General features: G+C 57.8%; 1 protein-coding gene across 8 annotated transcripts; it reads right to left on the bottom strand.

Moving 5' to 3' along the window:
• Positions 1-2,475: 2,475 nt before the first annotated feature.
• SLC16A5 (solute carrier family 16 member 5) lies at positions 2,476-18,046 on the bottom strand. Of its 8 annotated transcripts, none has more exons than XM_043460397.1 (7): positions 17,430-17,664; positions 16,724-16,799; positions 16,225-16,378; positions 11,741-11,987; positions 8,453-8,596; positions 4,994-5,803; positions 2,476-3,628 (listed from the first exon to the last, which is right to left on the bottom strand). In XM_043460397.1, the coding sequence occupies exons 4-7, from the start codon at positions 11,937-11,939 to the stop codon at positions 3,381-3,383; spliced, it is 1,401 nt and encodes a 466-aa protein (XP_043316332.1). In that variant the 5' UTR covers positions 11,940-11,987; positions 16,225-16,378; positions 16,724-16,799; positions 17,430-17,664; the 3' UTR covers positions 2,476-3,380. The 8 variants fall into 8 exon arrangements, with proteins under 8 accessions (XP_043316332.1, XP_043316349.1, XP_043316340.1 ...); XM_043460414.1 differs by having other exon boundaries at positions 17,554-17,617; XM_043460405.1 differs by lacking the exons at positions 16,724-16,799; positions 17,430-17,664 and adding an exon at positions 17,908-18,046.
• Between the last annotated feature and the right edge of the window lie 1,269 nt (positions 18,047-19,315).

Below are 19,315 nucleotides of genomic sequence, written 5' to 3'. Positions count from 1 at the left end.
CTCCTTGTGTCCCCTCTGTGGGTCTTCTGACACTACCTTCTGGTCGGCTCTTCCCAAAAGCCCAGTGAGGACTTCCCTGGTGGTTCAGTGCTTAAGACTCTGTGCTCCCAGTGGAGGGGACACGATTGGATCCCTGGTGGGGGAACTATGGCCCTGTATGCCCGTGGCGAGGCCAAGATGAAAGCAAAAGTCAGTGAGCCTGGTATCCTCTGCTCCCCAACCCCGAGCTGAGCTTGCCAGGTGGCGGGGCGCACCCGGGGCAGCACCATCGGACCCCAGAAATACCACTTTGGTGGCTTTCTGGGTTGTGGGGAGCCCAGAATGCTGAAGCCCTTCTATCTAGTCCTTTTTCGGGGTTTCTCAGGAAGGGGGCAGGTGACCCACACTTCACAGGCACAGGGGACAGAGCACCAGGGAGGAAGGTGGCCCTCTCAGACTCCAGGGTGCTTGAAAATGTGGGGATAGAAGCGGCTTAGACTGTGAGTTTCTGAAGGGCAAGGGCCTTGTGCAAGGACAAAGTGACGGCCACACTCCAGCTTGCCACAGCCCCACTGGGAGCAGCCCCCACCTGGTGGGCCCAGGTGCCTGTGATCAGCCCTAGCCCTATGCACACACCTGGGGCTTGGGGACTCTGGCTGCTTCTTGCAGGGCAGTGGCCCCAGGCTCCTCACCAGGCCCGTCACATTCTAAAGAGAGCTGATTCGACCTGGGGAAGTATTTTATCTCAGTCCAAGGCGGCCAGGGGGCTTCTCTGCTTCTGTCTGGATGGGGCAGTAAAGACCTAGGGACAGGACAGATGTGGGCTTTACCCCACACTGGTCAGGAAATGCTCTAGACCCTCTCTAGAGGAATCCCAGGATCAGCCAAGTGTGGGTTCTGGAATCTGATGGGCCATCACATCCTCTGTTACTTGTCCCTCCCTAAGGCTTTGGAAAAGACCCTGATGCTGGGAAAGATTGAAGGCAGGAGGAGAAGGGAACGACAGAGGATGAGATGGTTGGATGGCATCACCAACTCAATGGACATGAGTTAGAGCAAGCGCCAGGAGTTGGGAGATGGACAGGGAAGCCTGGCGTGCTGCAGTCCATGGGGTTGCAGAGTTGGAAATGACTGAGTGCCTGAACTGAACTGAATTAAGGCTTCTGAGGCCCTCACCTCTGCGAAGAATTCTTAAGTCCTTGGTTTTGTAACCAGGTCTTACTCCTCTCTGCCCAGTTCCTGAGACATAGTAGTTCCTCAATAATATTTGTTGAAGGAATTCTGCCCAGAGATGATTGCCACTCTTGCAGGGGAAGGGAGTGGGGGAGGGCAGGCAGAGGAAGTCAAAGTTCTCTATCCTACATGTTTACTAATAGTATCTTTTTTCCTTGAAAAATCAGTTTTCAAGAGTGGGCCTAAAAGGGGATGCATGTTTCAAAGTCATGTGGCTACCAGCACCAAAAAGTATTCATTTAGGGACCTCCCTGGTAGTTAAGTGATTAAGACTCAGCGCTTTCCACTGCAGGGGGTATGGATGAGTTTGGTCATTGGTCCTAGTCAGGGAACTTCAAGACCCCACATGCCATATATGCAGTGCTTTAAAAAAAAAGGTATTCATCCACCCACCAGCCCCAACGCTCTCCTTTTCCACTCAGTTAAGATGAAGGAGGCAGGACATGGTAAAATGTGCCCAGATGCGCCTCCGCCCCCCTTCAGCGCACAAGCTGTGGACGGTGATCAAGTGCAGACAGGATGGGACACAGGGAGGCAATGGAGGTCTTTAGGATCAGACTTTTCAGACTGGAAGAGACCTTAGCTTATCTAGGCCAACCTTCTCTGTTTTCTGGGTGCCCAGAGTCAAGGCGGCAAATTGTGGCAGTCAAACATCAATTCAGGTTCCATTCCAGCTCAGAGCCCTTTGCCTCACCTCTGTACTACCTTTTTTGGCCATAAGGGGGCACCCATGGGTCCTGGAAAAGACTATCCAGAAGGGTGCTTACTCATGCCAGTTGGACTTGTGCAGGAGGAGGGCTGGAGCAGGTCATAAAAAGAAAATCAGTTCTCTCTGATAAGACTTTCTTGCTAAAACCCAGTTGAGCTTGAATCAACAAACAAGGTCCAGGGTGGGAGTAGCCCTGAAGGGGGATGGGAGCAAACTTACTCCAGGCCATTTTTCAGCTTCATTACTTCACAGGGTTTATAACCTGTTGCAGAAAATGTTCTTGTGTGTATAATTCAAACAAACTCTGTTTTCCTATTCCCTCGGTTAGTACCCTGTTGCGACAAGCCTGGGCTGATGACAGGCAGCTCCCATGTGATGATGACCTCAGGGAAGGCACCGGCGAAAAGAATATGTGTGTGTGGGGGGAGCTCTGACCTGCAGGCCCCATGCACAGGCCAACAGGGACCAGGGGTGGCCTGGCAGGTGGCCCAGCCGGCTCCTTACCCCACGGCTGATGCCTCTGACACAGCAGGGAGAAAAGAATGACAGGAGAGGGGAGTGAAAGGGCTTCTGTTGCGAAAGCAGCTCCATTTCACAGAGGTCTTGGGGCCCTGCCCAGCAACCCTTCCTCCCCACATCTGATGGCTGGCTCCCTGCACCCAACACTGATCTTCCAGTTGAGATACAGGGTGGGGCCAAGGAGGGAGGAGACCCTCGAGCAGGCCCTGAGCAGGCAGAGGTCTCTCAGCCTTGAGTGATTCTAGGGCCCAAGCCAGGGGCTCCCCTCCAGTTCTCTGCACAGGTTCCCCACCCAACATTTAATCTGTCCACGCCCTGCATCCGGGCCCACACCTCCGCCTGGCCCTCTGTCACAACTCCTTCTCTCTCGAGGCCCTTCTTGCCAAGGTTCCAGGCAGCAAGGGGCCCAGCAACCTGTGCTGGGGGCAGCCCTTAGGGCAAAGGCTGGGCCACCTGGGAAGAAGGGGGAGCAGGAGGGACTCGGAGGAGGGGCGAGCTCTCCGGAACGGTCTGGAGAGTGATGGATAAAGAGATCACATGGGAGGCATCCAGGCTGGACTTAAGGGTCCAGTGTCTTGAGCTGTAGCAGCAGCAAATAGGCAGGCGGCTGAGCCAAGCCGGCCACAACAGACCAGAGCTGGGCTCAGACCCACCTTCCTAGGCCCCAGGGGCTCTGGTGCCCAAGGGAAAAGTTAGGAGGACCTGCTCCTGGATTCTGCTCATTGGAAGGAACCCTGAGTGTTTGGAGGCCAGCCTCTGAGTCCCAGCTCCTGGTTGAGTCCTGACCTGCAGAGCCGGGATGGCCTTCGGGTCAGGCCTGCTGGGCAGCCCTTCAGCCCAGCCTCTGACGAAGCAGCCAGATGTCCGCTTCCTGGGCTGAGGCAGGACTCGCTGACTTCAGGGCTCAGAAGCTACTCACACAGGTGAGTGACCCCGGGGCTCAGACGCTGGTCACATACATGATCTCGACACGCAGCCGCTTCTCAGGACTGTCCGTGTCCTCCATGGCGAGGCCCTGCTCTGGGGCAGCTGCTGGGATGGCTCCTTCGGCCTCAGCCCGTGGGCCCTGCCGCTCCTTCTTGCCCAGGACACAGAAACTGCCGCTCATGAAGAGGGCAGCCGAGACGAGGAAGAAACTTGACATGTAGAAAACGTAGCTGAAGTCGTTGGTGGCGTCCAGGAGGAGTCCTGGGGGCACAGAGAGCAAGTCAGGTCACTGCCCGGGACTACCGGGTCCCCACACCCCCTAAACCGTGTGCTCTGTGAGGGCAGGGGTTCTGTCCCTGCCGCCTCCCCAGCACTGGCTGGTACCCCGTTGGCATTCGTTAGGTATTTGTTGAATGAAAGGAAAGAGAAGCAAACCAGCCTTGGCCTGGGCAGCCAGTCCTCGGGCCGGAAGAGCACTTCAGGGCATGGTTCCTTCTCCCTTAGTGGCAGGCGGCCAAGGACTCGAGGGCCAGTGGCGCCTGGGGCATCTGCTCAGCCATGCCCTGGGCCCTCGTCAGCTCTCCCCGCTCGTCAACCCTGGAGAACTCCCTTGAAAACTGGGACTCCCAGTGTCACACGCGGCGGGGGTGGAGGGGGTGGGGTGGGGAAGTCCCCGTCATCTGACTGTGATAAGCACGCTGTCTGTCGACTGTTACCCCCCAAGCCCAGCACCGCAGGCTCCACACACCTCCCCCTTCACTCTGAATGTCACACGCTCAGTTGCCCAGCACGGCCACGCCAGTGGCTCTCTGCTTCCATATCTGTCTGCTTCCCTTCCAGCACGAAATCACCACCATGATCACAAAGGTGCCTCTTTGCCCCAATCCTCGACTCTTCCACCAGAGGCTGAGCCCTGAGCGGTGGGGACCAGTGCTGTGTGTCCAGCCCTGCCCACCCGGTGACTGGCACGGGGGAGGGACAGTTACAGCTGGCGTTCTCAGCTGCGTTTTGCAGACGACACTGTGACTCACAGAAGGAGCATGACTTGCCCAGGGCCCTCAGGCAGGAAGAGGGAGGAGTAGGATGTTAATAGCAGATACCACGCGTACACAGCTTCTACCACGTGCCACGCTCTCTGCTGACCTCTTTGCTGCATGACCTGTGATCCCCACAAACAAGCCTATGAGGTGGATTCTATTGTCATCCCCACTTTGCTGATAAGAGAACAGAGGCACAAAGGGGAAGACAAGAACTGAGGTAGGTCTGGTACCAAAAGCCTTATTTTTGACTGTTTATACCATGATCGCCAGCTGGGGAACAGGCTGTGGCCAGTCCCCTGAGGTGATTGAGAAAATCACAAATAGGGGCTTCCCTGGGGGCTCAGATAGTAAAGAACCTGCCCACAATGCGGGAGACCAGGGTTTGATCCCTGGGTTGGGCAGATCCCCTGGAGAAGGGCATAGCAACCCACTCCAGTATTCTTGCTGGGAAAATCCCATGGACAGAGGGGCCTGGCGGGCTTCAGTCCACGCGGTCGCAGAGAGTCGGACACGAGTGAAGCGACATGGCACGCAGGCACCCCACCCAGGCCACCCCCTGCCTGCCCTCCCTTCCCAGGAGCCTCACCAGCCAGCGGCGGGGAGATGAGAATGGAGATGCTCTCCAGGACGGTGAAGAGTCCCAGGGCGCTGGAGAACCGGTCCATGGGCACAATGTCCATGAGGACCTGGAAGAGCAGGGCACCGATGCCGCTCATGGACACGCTATACACCAGGCAGTAGCCCACCAGCACCCGGAAGTCGGCCGACGCCACGCACACCAGGTTGGTGAGCCCGTTGAGCAGGGCCGCCAGGCTGAACAGGTACTTGCGGTGACCCGCAAACTCCCGGCGGCCCGCCACCAGCCCAGCCATGGGCCGCAGGAAGATGTTGCTAAAGCCGATGACGGAGATGAGCAGGGCCGCCTTGTGTTCATCCACCCCGTGCCGAACGGCGTACGGGACCAGGAAGACGTGGGGCAGCGGGAAACCCATGATCATCCAGACAACCCCCAGCGAGTACACGCGGTAGCCCACGTTGTCCCGCAGGACGTCAAAGGCCAGGTGGCGCCGGATGGCCCGGCCACACGCCGCTGGGCAGCCTCGCGAGGGTCTCTTGGAAGGCGAGGGGAGGCCTTCTCTGGCCTCCCGGGTCACGCTGGCAGGCACGGGCCTCACGACGGCCCCGCAGACACAGCAGTGGAGAAGGACCCCGCCGAAGATGAGGAAGGTGCCTCGCCAGCCCAGCTCCTCCAGGAGGTAACGGGAGAGCAGCGGCCAGAGCATGATGCCCAGGGAGACGCCCGCCGAGGCCAGCGCGTTGGCCAGCACCCGCCAGCGGGTGAAGTATAGTCCCAGCACGGTGATGCTCGACTGAAAGCTGAAGCACATGCCCAGGCCTGTGGAGGGAGAGTGGGGGACCAGCTCCAGGGCACACCCAGCGTGGGGACCCTGGGGTCACGTCCCGGGTCTGTCCTCCTTCCGTTCCAGCCCAGACCCACTTCCAGGTGCCCAGGAGTTTCAGATGGAATCAGCCCACCACACCACCTCCCTGGAAGCATCCCGCCCCCCATCAGATCTGCCCTCCCAAGGTTGCCGGAGGGGGGAACATCCCTGTTCCCACGGGCAAGGCACCAGGGGATGTTCAAACACCCAGATTGGGTGAAGTCTCTCCCCTGCTTAACACCTTCCAGAGATTTCCCTTCACACAGAGGAAAAAAGCCAAAGTATTTACTCTGCCCTGGAAGGCTCTACACGGGCTGGCCCCTGGCCACGTCTGGGTGCCATCTCAGGCCACTCGCCATGATAAAGCCCTATCAGCCGCACGTCCCTCCAGCAACTTCCCTTTCCCAGGTGCATCCATTTTCTCCTCTTTACTGTTAACAGATCATTCTCCTCCACTGTGATTTCTTCCGTGAAAACAAAACTCTCTCTTGACCCCAGTCTCTTCTGGATACCGGCCTGTGTCTCTGTTCCCTTATATCAAAATTTCTTGGAAATCCTGTCTCCACTGTCTTCAATTTCCTCCTTCCTGTTCTTTCTTTTTTTCGGCAATATTACACGGCTTGTGGGATCGCAGTTTCCCAAGCAACTCAGGCCATGGCAGTGAAAGCCCAGAATCGTCCTAGGCCACCGGGCAACTCCCCTATTGTTCTCTTTTGAACAAATCAGACTTTCATCCTTACCTCTGCTCCAGAATTATCAAGGCTGCTGCCCTCCACATTACAAAGTCACAGATGGAGTCTGATGCCCACTCAATCTGATCCATCAGTGGCTTCACGGTCCCTCCCTCCTCCTCCTCCTGGAGCATTTTCCTCACTTCCTTTGTCAAGAAACCCCTCTCCTGGTTCTCCTCCCACCTCTCTGTCACTTCTTCCTGCCCAGGCCGCGAACCACTGGAGTGTCCGTGTCCTGGGCCCCAGACCCCAGTCTTTATCATCCGTCCTCCCTCATTCCCTTAGTGACAGCAGGGTGATAACCTCATCTCAAGACCTGAATACTAGGGGTCTCAGGACTCCCCAGCTGGCCACTCCAGCTCAGGGCCAGACCAGGTGTGTCCAAACCTGAGCTTCCCACCCGCCCGTGAACCTGCTCTTCCCCTTGAGTCTGCATCATAGTTAGTGGCCACCCCTCTCTTCCATTCCACCCCTGGTATCACCCTTGGCTCTTGGGTCATCCTGGCATCCTTCTCTGCACCTCACCTGCAATCCTGAACGAGACCCTCTCCCATCGCCTCCATTGCGTCACGCTGGTTTAAGGTTGCAGCCGCCTCCTGCTGGGTGATGACCATTCCCCCGCCTGTTCTTTGCTCTCAGCCTAGCCTCCTGTGGTGTGCTCACACCACCACAGCTAGGGCCCTGCCTGCGTGCATGCTTGCTAAGCTGCTTCAGTCATGTCCGACTCTTAGGGACCCTATGGACTGTAGCCCACCAGGCTCCTCTGTCCATGGGATTCTCCGGGCGAGAATACTGGAGTGGGTTGCTATGCCCTCTCCTCCAGGGGATCTTCCTGACCCAGGGATCGAATCCACATCTCTTACATCTTCTGCACTGGCAAGTGGGATCTTTACCACTAGCACCCCCTGGGAAGTCCCCAGAGTAGTACCTAGTTCTTCACAAACAGCAGCTGAATGACGTCCCTCCGCCCAAACCCCTCACAGGGCTTCCCATCTCACTACAAAGCCTTTGAGGAACTAAACCCTATCTGGCCTTCCCTGCTGCCACACCGCCCCACCCCCCATCTCCTTGACCTTTGTTCATGCCCTTCTACCCTATTGGGCTTCCCTGGTGGCTCAGTGGGTAAAGAATCCACCCGCAATGCGGAAGACTTGGGTTCGATCCCTGGGTTGGGAAGATCCCCTAACCCACTCCAGCATTCTGGCCTGGAGAATTCCATGGACTATACAGTCCATGGGGTCCCAGAGTTGGACGCTTTCACTTTCACTTCTATCCTATCGGTGTCCTCAGTGCTCCAAGAGCATTCCTGGGCCTTTGGTCTTACTGCTCCTTCTGGAATGTTCTTCCCTGGGGAGCCTGGTGGCAGATGCCTCACCTCCTTCTTGCCAAATGTCACCTTCTCTGCTCTAAGGCCTTCTCTGACAGCTCTGCTGAAAGCAGCAAGCTGGGACTTCCCTGGTGGTCAGAGTTAAAAGACTCCATGCTTCCACTGCAGGGAGTGCGGGTTCCACCCCTGGTCTGACAACCGAGATCCGACAAGCCTCAGGCACAGCCAAAAAAAAAAAGCAGCAACCTCCCCCAACCCTGCTATATCTTTTGCACTGGCTGTTTTAGTTATTCCATCTCTTTACTTGTCTAATCTCTGCCCAACCCCACCTGGACAAGGACACCATGGCATCAGCTGTCCTGTCTTCCTGGGCACTTGTCAGGACTGACCCTCATTACTTATCTGTTCATTGTTCCTCTGCCTCGAGTGGCTGTGAGCAGCCCCAGAGGATTCGGAGCTTTGCCCGCCCTGTTCACCACGCCTGGCCCTTTTCAGTCTCGTACCCAGTACCCACCCAGTAACTCTCGAAAAGGAATGACAGTCACCTGTGATGAATCCTGCCGTGAGGTAGAGCTGGCCGAGGGTGTGGCAGAAGGAGCCGGCCACCATGCCCAGGCTGGCCAGCATGCCGCCCAGCATCATCGTCGCTCTGCAGCCAAAGCGTCCCACCAGGATACTACACAGGGGGCCTGTGGGGAGGGGGCAGGCGGCAGGTGACAGCTGAATGATGAGGTCAGAGGAAGGGAGGGGGCTTGGGAGGGGGTTCCAGGAGGAACTAGCAGGTGGCTTAAAGGGCACAAGCCCCAGGGCTGCCCTGGGGGCTCAGTGGTAAAGAATTCACCTGCCAATGCATGAGACACGGGTTCAAATCCCTGATCCGGGAAGATCCCACATGCCGTGGAGCAATGAAGCCCATGCACCACAACTACAGAGCAATGAACCTGTGCTCTACAGCCCGGGAGCCTCAACTACCAAAGCCAGTGTATCCTAGAGCCTGTGCTCCACGACGAGAAGCCACCACATTGAGAAGCCCGCACACAGCAGCTGGAGAGGAGCCCCCACTCGCTACAACTAGAGAAAAGCTTGCATAGCAACAGAGACAGCACAGCCCAAAATAAATAATAAGTGCGTGCGTGCTATCACTCAGTCGTGTCTGACTCTGCAACCTATGAACTGGAGCCCGCCAGGCTCCTCTGTCCATGGGATTTCCCAGGCAAGAATACTGGAGTGGGCTGACATTTCCTCCTCCAGGGGATCTTCCTGACCCAGGGATCGAAACCTGGATCTGCTGTGTCTCCTGCATTGGCAGGTGGATTTTTTTTTATCATTGAACCACCCGGGGAAGCCCTCAATTAAAAAAAAGGCACAGGCACAAGTCCTGGAACACACAAGCCTGGTTCTGATCCCCACCCTGCTCAAGACTGGCTCCAGGCCGAGCACGGCCAGTCCCTCTCTAGGCCTTGGTTTCCTCCTGCAGAGGCTGAGGGGTCAGGCGGGGTGATGTCTGAGCAGCTGTGAGGTGAGGTGCTGCAAATATTCACTTTCATCCTGACCAGGATCCCCAGGGGGACAGACTAAGGCCCTTCACTGCACTGACCAGAAGCTGCATCCATCTGGGTGAAATCGTGACCTGGGTGGACGCCCCTCGCAGGGGCTGGTCTCAGTGGACCACAGTCCCAGGGCAGCTACATCACGGTGAGCACCTCCAGTCCCTGTTCCCCACTCCCCCATCCTCAGGAGGACTACCTGCAGTCCTCCCATCATCCTTCAATCTGTTCAGGGTGGGCAACCGGGGCCTTGGGCTACCCTGCACCACCTCGCTCCGGCCTCTGGAGAAAAGTGGGTGGGGAACCTTCTCCCGTCCCCCATTCCCTCCAGCCCCCACCAAAGTCTTGCATCACTAGACGTTTGGCTTCTGGTGAAGAGAGGCCTGTCCTCCCCCACCTCTACCCTGAGCTGCTTTCTCATCAGTGCAGACCCAGAGTAGAAGTGAGCCAGTCCTGGCCGGCTGCTCCTTGACAACTCACAGGGCCCCATTCGCCAAACACCTTGCCCGTGCCGCCCTGCCCTCCCAAATACATACAGTAGAGTTTCTCCAGAGTTAACTCTCCCAGAGCGCAGCCAAAGGGACAGAGAAAGTGTGTGTGTACACGCAATGTGAGTTTGGCTGCTTGGTGTGGCTGTGAGCCAGTCTGAGTGTGGGAGTAATAGTGGAAGTGAGTGGCCCATCCTCAGACATAATCAAGGAGAGGCAGCCACAGAGGGAGAGGTGAGGCTTTGAAATGGACATGACCGCTGACCCACACACCTTTCCCACCCCCATACTTTGACCTGACTTTGGAAAGGTGACATTGGGGAAAACCCTGAGTCATCATGTGTGGGGCGGGGGCTGGGATGTGTGCCAGCTTAGCTGAGATAGCAGAGGGTGCTGGGGTGGGGCACTGGGAGGCAAATGTTCCCTCTGCATGGGCATGGTATCTGCCCCAAACTCACTCTACAGCATGGGCAAGGCCTTGGATACTCCGTGCTGGCTTGTCTTCATCTCTAAAATGTGTGGGTTTGGGGGGTACTTAGGATCAAGGATACTTTCAAGTTTAAAATTTCCACAATACCCCGAATGAGCACAGACTAAAGGCGTGTGTGCGTATGTAAGACAGACACATAGGAGTCCTGGGCCGACAGGAATGTTGTCATGCCTCCTGGGCGTGGGTCTAAAGCTGGCTGGGGAGCGGGGTCCCCACTGAATGCCGGGTTCCTAGTCCCTGGCCCAGACCCCTCTCCGGTTGCAGAGAAGGGGCCATCTGAGATTCACGCTTCTGCCCATGCTTGTTGGCTGAAAGGCTGTGTGGTCTGAGCCAGGCCTGGCCTTGCTCCTTGCCCCGAGCCCATGCCCCAAGCAGCAGGTTCAGGGGTCATGTCAGTGAAGGTGGCTCCTAGCCCAGGCTGACTTCCCTCCCGGTGCCGGTGGAGGGTGGGGAGATGGATCACCTCAGACAGGCAACCACGGGTGGGGAGAGCCCGGCGGGCTGTCCAGTCGAGCCCCAGCAGAGGTCACTGCCCATGGAGTCTCCCTGGAGACCTCCCAGGAGTCAGGGGGCAGGCCTGCGAGCCCAAGGCTACCGTGGAGAACCCACCCGGGCCCCTTCCCTTTCCCTGGGGTCAAGGTGAGCCCTTTGCATCTCTGGAGAAGGCAACCAGGAACCGAGGGGACCACTCTCCATCTCCACAGCCCTCTGCTTCCTGGTCAGAGATGGGGTTCTCGCTCTGCCCCCCTCTTGCTCCTGGGGTCCTTCTCCAGCCCTGCTTCCTGTCCTGAAGCCCTGATGAGGGCTGCTTCTACTGCCCGAGCCCTCAGACCTGGCGGGACCCCGTGATCTTCTCTGCAACCCTGTGTGGGAGGTGGGCAGCCTGGGGCTGCTGGCTGTTACCCACAAATGGCAGGGGGAAAAACTGAGGTTCCGAGAGATCACCCCGCGGGAAGCCTCGCCGTTCTGTGCCGAGGGCCCCCACACTCCTACGGTCTGGCTTGATCCTCCCACACTCATCAGGAGAACCGGCTTTACATCTTGGGGGCCTCCCTGCCCTGTGCCCCTCCCCGGCCCAGTCCAACCAAGCCCAGCCCCACAGGATCCTAGGCGGGGGAACTGGCCCTGCTGAAATCAAGATGACATCCCAGGAATTCACAGCACCAGGCAAAACCTGTGGCCCCAGAGAGAGGGACCCAGGAGGCCAGAGAGGTTGCGGCTGCCTCCCTTCCCCCCAGGGCTCCTTCTGATCCCTCCCAGCATCCCAGCCCACACCCGGTCCCCACCCCCCCGCCCTGCCCTGCTCACCCCCTGCATGGAGCATGGCTGTCAGGATGGAGGGGAACCAGGAAGTCTCGCTGTTGCTGGCCTGGAACTCACGCTGCAGTTCGGTGAAGAAGATGCCGATGCACGTGGGGAAGCCCAGGGTGAGGCCCTGTGTCACCACGGAGGCCAGCAGCACCACCCAGGCCCAGCAGCCCTCGGAGCGCTCCAAGGCCTGGGGCATCCTTGGCTACGAGTGCTGCGGCCACAGCCTGACCGCCACCCAGGTCGCCTGGGGAAGGGACAGAAGGGAGCTGCCAGCCGGCCCTGGCCCCCCTGCCGCCGTGGCTGGGCGGCTGGACCCGTCCCTTCCTCTCACCCCGGCACCGGGTTCGGCAGAGGGGCGCCGCCCCCTGGGAGGTGGCCAGAAGTCCATGCACTGGCCTTGGCATCGCCTTTCCCCTACTTCTCAGAGCCAGCCTGGCAGGAGGGACAGGAGGGGCCGGCAAGTGAGCCACTGTGGGCCCGCGCGGGCGGGCGGAACGCTTTCCAGCTGTGCCGTCATCTAGGGGTCAGCAGGTGGGGCTGCCCGCCCGGCCCAGCCGAGGCCGCGGCGCCGGCGAGCGCGGTAACTGCCGGGAGAGGAGCCGCCGTCTGGAGCCGCTCAGCCCCGGGCCGCACAGGCACACAGTGACACCTCTCCAAACGTCCCGAACAGCCGACCTGCTTCCCGCGCCCGGGCACAGCCAGGCTCACAGTCAGAGCCGCGCTGACGGCCCGGGAGCCTGCGGGCGGGGCGGCCGAGCGGACGGCCGCGGCACAAGGCGCGCCACAGCGCAGCGGCCACCGCGCAGCGTCCGAGCCGAGCCCAGGCTCCCTGCAGCGTCCCTGTCACGGCGCTCCCGCTCACCGCCAAGAGGCCGCCCACCGCCACAGAGAGGCCTGTCCCCGCACGGGCTTCTCTGAGCACACCACACCACACAGCACACCACACACACACACACTCACACACCACACACACACCACACCACATACCACACACACCACACAGCACACCCCACACACACACACTCACACACCACACCACATACCACACACACTACACACCACACCACACACCACACACACCACACACATCCCACACAATACACACACACACCACACACTCACACAACACACACACCACACTCACACACACACACACACCACTCACACACACACCACACCATACACACACCGCACACACGACACACACCCATACACACCACACACACACCACACACTCACAACATACACTCACACACCACACTCATACACACCACACACACACACCACACACACACACCACACACACACACCACATACTCACACACCACATACACACCACACACCCACACACACCACACCACACACACACCACACACACACACACCACACTCACACCACACACACTGCACCATACACACAACACACACACAACACACACTCACACAACACACACAACACACAACACACGCCCCACAGTTACACAGAGGAGAGGCCTGTCCCCACAGGGGCTCCTCTGAGCACACCACACCACACACACACACACACACACACACCACACACACACACCACGCAACACATATCCCCACACACACACCCCACACACCACACGCCCCACGGTCACACAGAAGAGAGGCCTGTCCCCGTGTGGGCTTCTCTGAGCACACCACAAACACACGCACCCCACACACAACACAGATACACACACCACACACACACATACCACACACAGCACACATACCACACAACACACACCACACATACCACACACACAGAGCACACATAAACACACCACACATGCACACATACACCACACACACACCACATACCACACAAACACACATCACAGAACACATACCACAGACACAACACACAACACAGCATACACCACATGCCACATACCACACGCCCCACAGTCACATAGAGGAGAGGCCTGTCCCTGCCAGGGCTTCTCTGAGCACCCCACAAAACACACAAACACACCACATACCACACACACAGCACATATACACACAGCACACACATAACACACAACACATACCACATGCACACAGCACACATATACACAGCACATCCCATGCAACACACATGACACATCCCATACACACAACACATACCACACACACACAGCACACATGCACATACCGCACATACACACACCACACATACCACACACACAACACACACAGCACAGATACACACACCACACAACACAGACACAACACACAACACACACCACACATAACACACATAAAACATAACACACAACACACAGAACATAGACAGTCACACATGAATGTACAGAAAGGGGCACAAGCACAGACATACAAAGAACACAAACATATGTAACACCGGTGCATACACAGTCACACAGGAATGCGTAGAAAGATACCCATTCACACAGATGGGCACAGTTACACACACAGACATGCACTTATGTAGATACACATGCAGACACATACACAGACACACACCACATAGACAGGCAGAGAGAAACACACGGAATCACCCAGGCACACAGAGTTACATGCAGACCCACACTTACACACAGAAAAATCCAGAGACACATGGACACACACAGTCAGTCACACGTTTGTTCAGGAGGGCATAGACATACACAGAGATACACATGCTCAGGCATACACATATGCAGAAGCACACCTAGAGAGACAGTCAGGCAAGCCCAGAGACAGACAGACAGACAGACACATGCTACACAGACAAACAGACACACACAATCAAACAGGGTCACATGCTATGCAGACAGACACACACCCCCTCACATCTTTGGCTCAGTCCTACCTTGGTTCCTCGCCACCACCAGGGTCCCTGCCCTCATCACGGAAGCTGCCTTATCCAGGCCTCGACGCCCAGCCTCCTCCCCAAATGCAAAGCCCTTTTCCAGTCCCCTCCATCCTGACTCTCCCCCTGCTCCCAGGCCTGCAGGGCCCCGACCTCATCCACGCCAGGCAGTAGGAGCAGTCCCGGGAGCTCCTGTTCCCACAGCCTGCCTCCTTTCTGCCCCAGGCCCTGAAGATCCATGGAAACTCAGGAAACTATCAGAAATACGAAACCCCTCTTCCTGCCCAGCCCAGCACCCCACACCTTCCCCGCAGGCCCTGGAGCTTCAACACAGCACCCAAGCTGGATCCAGCCTAACTGCCTCCTTCCTGGGCTCCAACCCCTAACCTTTCTCCGGCATAGGCCTATTCCCTCCCCAGAGGACCCCCAGGGGCCCTGCCATGGTGAGTAGCTCATTCATCCTAGCCTGGGAGAGTGAGTGTGTGAGTGAGTGAGTGTGAGTGTGCGTGTGTGTGACCTTGAGTCCTGTGTGTGGGCTGGGAACACCTCCTGCCCGCCTGGCTCCTGCACGTGCCACTGGCCCTAGAGATCCCCCAGCCCCGATTCTCCAGCTCGGCTCCAAGCTTGGGGGCAAACCTCAGATCCTCTTCCAGCAAACTGGCTCTCACCCCTACCAGGATTTCTCTTCCCTCAGCAAGTAGAAAGGCCACGGATGCCACCTGATCCCGCCTGTGAATGTCAAGTCTCCCTACCCTGCTCCAGTGCTCACCCCTCCTCCACACACCCGGACCCCTCCGTCTTCCTGGACTTGCCACTTTTCACCCTCCTCCCAGAAGGGCCATCAGCCTTCCCTCCGGCTGGTCCCTCACCACAGCGCCCCACCCCCGGCACCCCCAAGCCCCTTCCGAGCAGCAGGCTGTCTCTGACCAGAGGTGGCAGGGAGAAGTAAGACGGGAGAGGAGACACGTGGGGGCCCCCAACCCCCCTGCCCAGCTCTGGTCCCCTCTCCTTCGCCCTTGCCTCCTGCCCCTCCATGCAGAGGCTTCTGGTGCCCTTATCAGCAGTTACTCCTCTGAGCCCCCCCTCCAGTGAACTCTGTCCAGACTTCTGACCTTCACCCTGCACCTACCTTCCCTCGGAACCTTTCAGTGGAGCTGGTTTCTCCTCCCTCCAGGCCTCTGGGGATAATCAGAGCCCAGGAAACCCCAAGCACCTTTGTTCTCTCTTTACCCTGGCCCCCCTTTAGGAGCTGGCTTGCAGACTTCGGCCTTCTCCAAGGAGGCTGTGCCCTCCCATACAGCCCCCATGCAACTCCCAGGTCACACGCATAGCTTTTCTCTCCTGTTGGTCCTCCAGCACCCCCTCCCCAAGCCAGCTGGTCCCGCCTCAGGAACTTGGTTGCCGAGATTCCAAAATCCTCAGCCAGAGAGAAGTCCAGTCGGTCCTTCAGGAGTCAGCCCCAGCGGCATCTCCACGAAGCTATGCTGACCCCCAACTCTAGGCCCTTTCCTGTACTCCTCTCCTTAATAGCTTTCACACCAAACTGGAGTGGATCCTTCCGTGTTTATCGCTGTCACCCGCACTTCTCCTCCCTCTTCCACACTACGAGCAGGGAGGGACCTGTTCACAGCCGCCCACCTGGCCTCCACCTGAGCACAAAAGGTAATATCAATGTGACTCACCTGTGTTCCCCGGGGGGGCAGGCAAGCCCAGGAACAAGGGTGAGCTGGTTTCCGGGCAGGCAGGTCCATTCCAGAAGACTCAAGCGGAACAGAGCAGCAGTGTGGGCTCTGGTTCCGCCTCTGCCCCAGCAGAGAAGCCGTCTTCCCTTTGTACCTGGAACCAGGAGTCATGATCACCGCCTGGCCTGGCTTATGGTTGGGGCAAGGAGGGAGACGGGGCTGGAGCTGCTTCACTCTCACTTCCCGGGACTGGAGGTGAGCAGCTTGCCACGGGACCTGCTGCCCAGAGAGAACGACCGTCTTCATGCCCAGGTGACCCAAAGCTGGCTGTGTGGATGGAAGTTCAGATGACATCTCCTGTCCTTCTCCCATGACACACAGTGCCCAGTCTGTTTTTTAGGGCTTCCCATCTTATGCCAGGAGACTGGTCAGGCCCTCAGAATCCATCCCCGCCCCCCGCCCCGAGCTTGCAGGCAAAAAAGGGCAGTGATGCTCTCACGCAGAGGTCTGGGATTAGGGTCCTGGTGTGCAAGGGCCTCGCCCTGGACCTCTGCTCTCTCCTCCTGGCGGAAGAGCTGGTGAGAGGAAAACAAGGAACTATCAGCTTTACCAACAGCGGAAGGATGGCCAGACCCTGGAGACCCCCTCCCTCCCCAGGCTCCACACCAGGCAGGATGCCCAGCCTGAAGCCCAGGGCAGAGGACAGGCAGGAGCGAGGTTCCTGCCGGACAGGGGAGCAGCGCGAGCCAGCCTGAGCTTGGGGTGGACAAGCCCTCAGATTCCTGGACCTGGCAGGAGCCCAGGGAAGGAAGAAGGCGGTTCCAGAGGTGGGCCAGCTGGAGCCGGTCACCCTCCTCCCTTCTCTGCCTCCAAAGGTGCCCCCACCACCCAGACAGGGGCCCCGGCTGACCACGGCCCGGAAGGGGGATGGGCGAGGCAGCGGGAACCTCATGACCTCTTGCCACCCTGGCACATTCCCTGCCGTCCGGATCAGTTTCCACAGGGCTTGCTTCCCACCCTCCCCCTCACGGCGGATCTCCTCTGGGTGGGGCTTCTGGGACGTCCAGGCAGCGTCCCCCGTGGAGGTTTCAGCCCAGGCCTTGGGTGGTGCCTGTCCCCTCACCCACCAGGCCATGGGGGTCCCCAGCCATCCCAGGCTGGAGCGGCCCGCGGGACCCGGACAAGGAACTTTTCTGGATCCTCACCCCCAACAGGCTGGGAAAGGGCCCCGGAGGCCCCCGGCGGGGCGGGTCCGCGACGGCGCCCACGGGGACCCCGGCGCGGGAAGACACCTCGGGGGCCGTGGGGGGGCCTGGAGAGCCTGCTCACCGGCTCGCACGGGCCCGGCGGAGGGGCGGCTCCACTCCCGCCGAGCGCGGCTTCCTGCGGCCCGGCCCGCCCGCGGAGGAGGCGGCAGGACGCCTGGCGGCAGCGGGGACCGAAGGGCGGGCGCAGAGCGCGGGTGGGCGGGACCACCTCCGCGTCTCCGGGAGCCGGGCGGGAGGCCTCGGGGCTAGGCCGGGGGGAGGGGGGTGGAGCGGGGAGGCGGTGGCGGGCAGACACCGCTGCTCGCTAGCTCGCCCCCTCCTCCGAGTGGTGCGGACCGCTCCAGCAGCCCCGGCCCGGCTCCCGGCGCCTAGGGGCGCATTGGTATGTAATTAACAAGTAATTGGCGTAGCCCACCTGCTCACTATCCAGCTTGTTGATTTTCCCGCTCTGATTCCGGGGCCCCGGGAGTGGAAGGCAGAAAGCCTGGGGTAAGAGACGGCACCTCCCGGCCGCAGTCGCGTGGGCGGCCAGGATGCAGGGTTCCTTCTTGCGAGGCTTTCGCTTCCTTCCAGTGAAAACCTAGAGCTTTGAAGGCCACATCCAGGGGAGGCCGGGCAGGCAGCTGTCGGGGGGCAGAGAAGCGGGTGGACCCCTCAGCCCTGGGAGCGGGTAAGAGGGCCCCCACCTCCGCACGCGCTCCTCTCCCACCTACCCAAGCCTTGATATGTATTGTTTAAAATGTATAGTTAGTGCAAAGTTACAGGAATCAAGATGGTGTGGTACTTACTACTGGGTAGACATATAGATCAGTGATATAGAATTGAGAATAAGCCCTTACATTTACAGTTAGTTAATTTTCTATCAGAGTGCTGAGACAGTAAAGGATGGGAAGAATAGTCTTTTCAGCAAACAGTGCTGGATAGCTGCATGTAAAAGAATGTGGTTGGACTGCTACCTCATACCGTTTAAAGAGAAAAAACACAACACTAGAACTGTAAAAATTCTTAGAAGAAAGCATAGCAGTAACTCTTCATGACCTTGGATCAGGCAATGGGTTCTTCGACACTACCCCAAAAGCACAAGTGACAAAGGGAAAAAAAAAACACATAAATTGGATGGCAAAAAAATTGGACTTCCCTGACGGTCTAAGACTCTGTGCTTCCACTGCAGGACCCATGGGTTCGATCCCTGGTCAAGGAACTAAGATCCTTGCATGCTGCATGGTGCAGCCCAAAAACCAAAACCTTTGTGCACTAAAGGACATCATCAGGAAAGTGAAGAGATAACTCTCAGAGTGGGAGAAAATATTTGCAAATCATATATTTGATAAGGGACCTGCATTGAGAATATATAAAGAACTCTCACAACTCAACCGTAAAAAGACAAATAATTTTTACAAATACTTTTTACAAACAGTAAAAAGACAAATAATTTCATTAAAAATGGGTGAAATATATGAATATGTATTTCTCCAAAGAAGATATGCGAATGGCCAACAAGCCCATTGAAAAAATACTCAACATTATTATTCATCAGGGGAAATGCAAACCAAACCTTCAATGAGATACCACTTCCCACCCACTGGGATAGCTTAACTTCTGCGTGAATGAGGTAAGAGATACTGTATCGAGTTGTGAGTCATACCTTAGACATCTGTGCCTGTGGTTCATTTTCTTGGCAACAGTCACAGGGCTGGGATTGCCTCTTACTTGGGGGATATTCATCTTAGCCTGAGGTTCCGTGGATACAAACCTTGGGAGGAGGGGATTAAGGTTTATCCCATGGTCCCAAAGGGATGGTCTCAGGATTTGAGAGGTCCTGT

The sequence above is a fragment of the Cervus canadensis genome, chromosome 1, assembly GCF_019320065.1.
Source record: "Cervus canadensis isolate Bull #8, Minnesota chromosome 1, ASM1932006v1, whole genome shotgun sequence".
Taxonomy (NCBI): Eukaryota; Metazoa; Chordata; class Mammalia; order Artiodactyla; family Cervidae; genus Cervus; species Cervus canadensis.
Note: the sequence above shows the minus strand (reverse complement) of the source record. Positions and strands in the feature narration are given on the sequence as shown.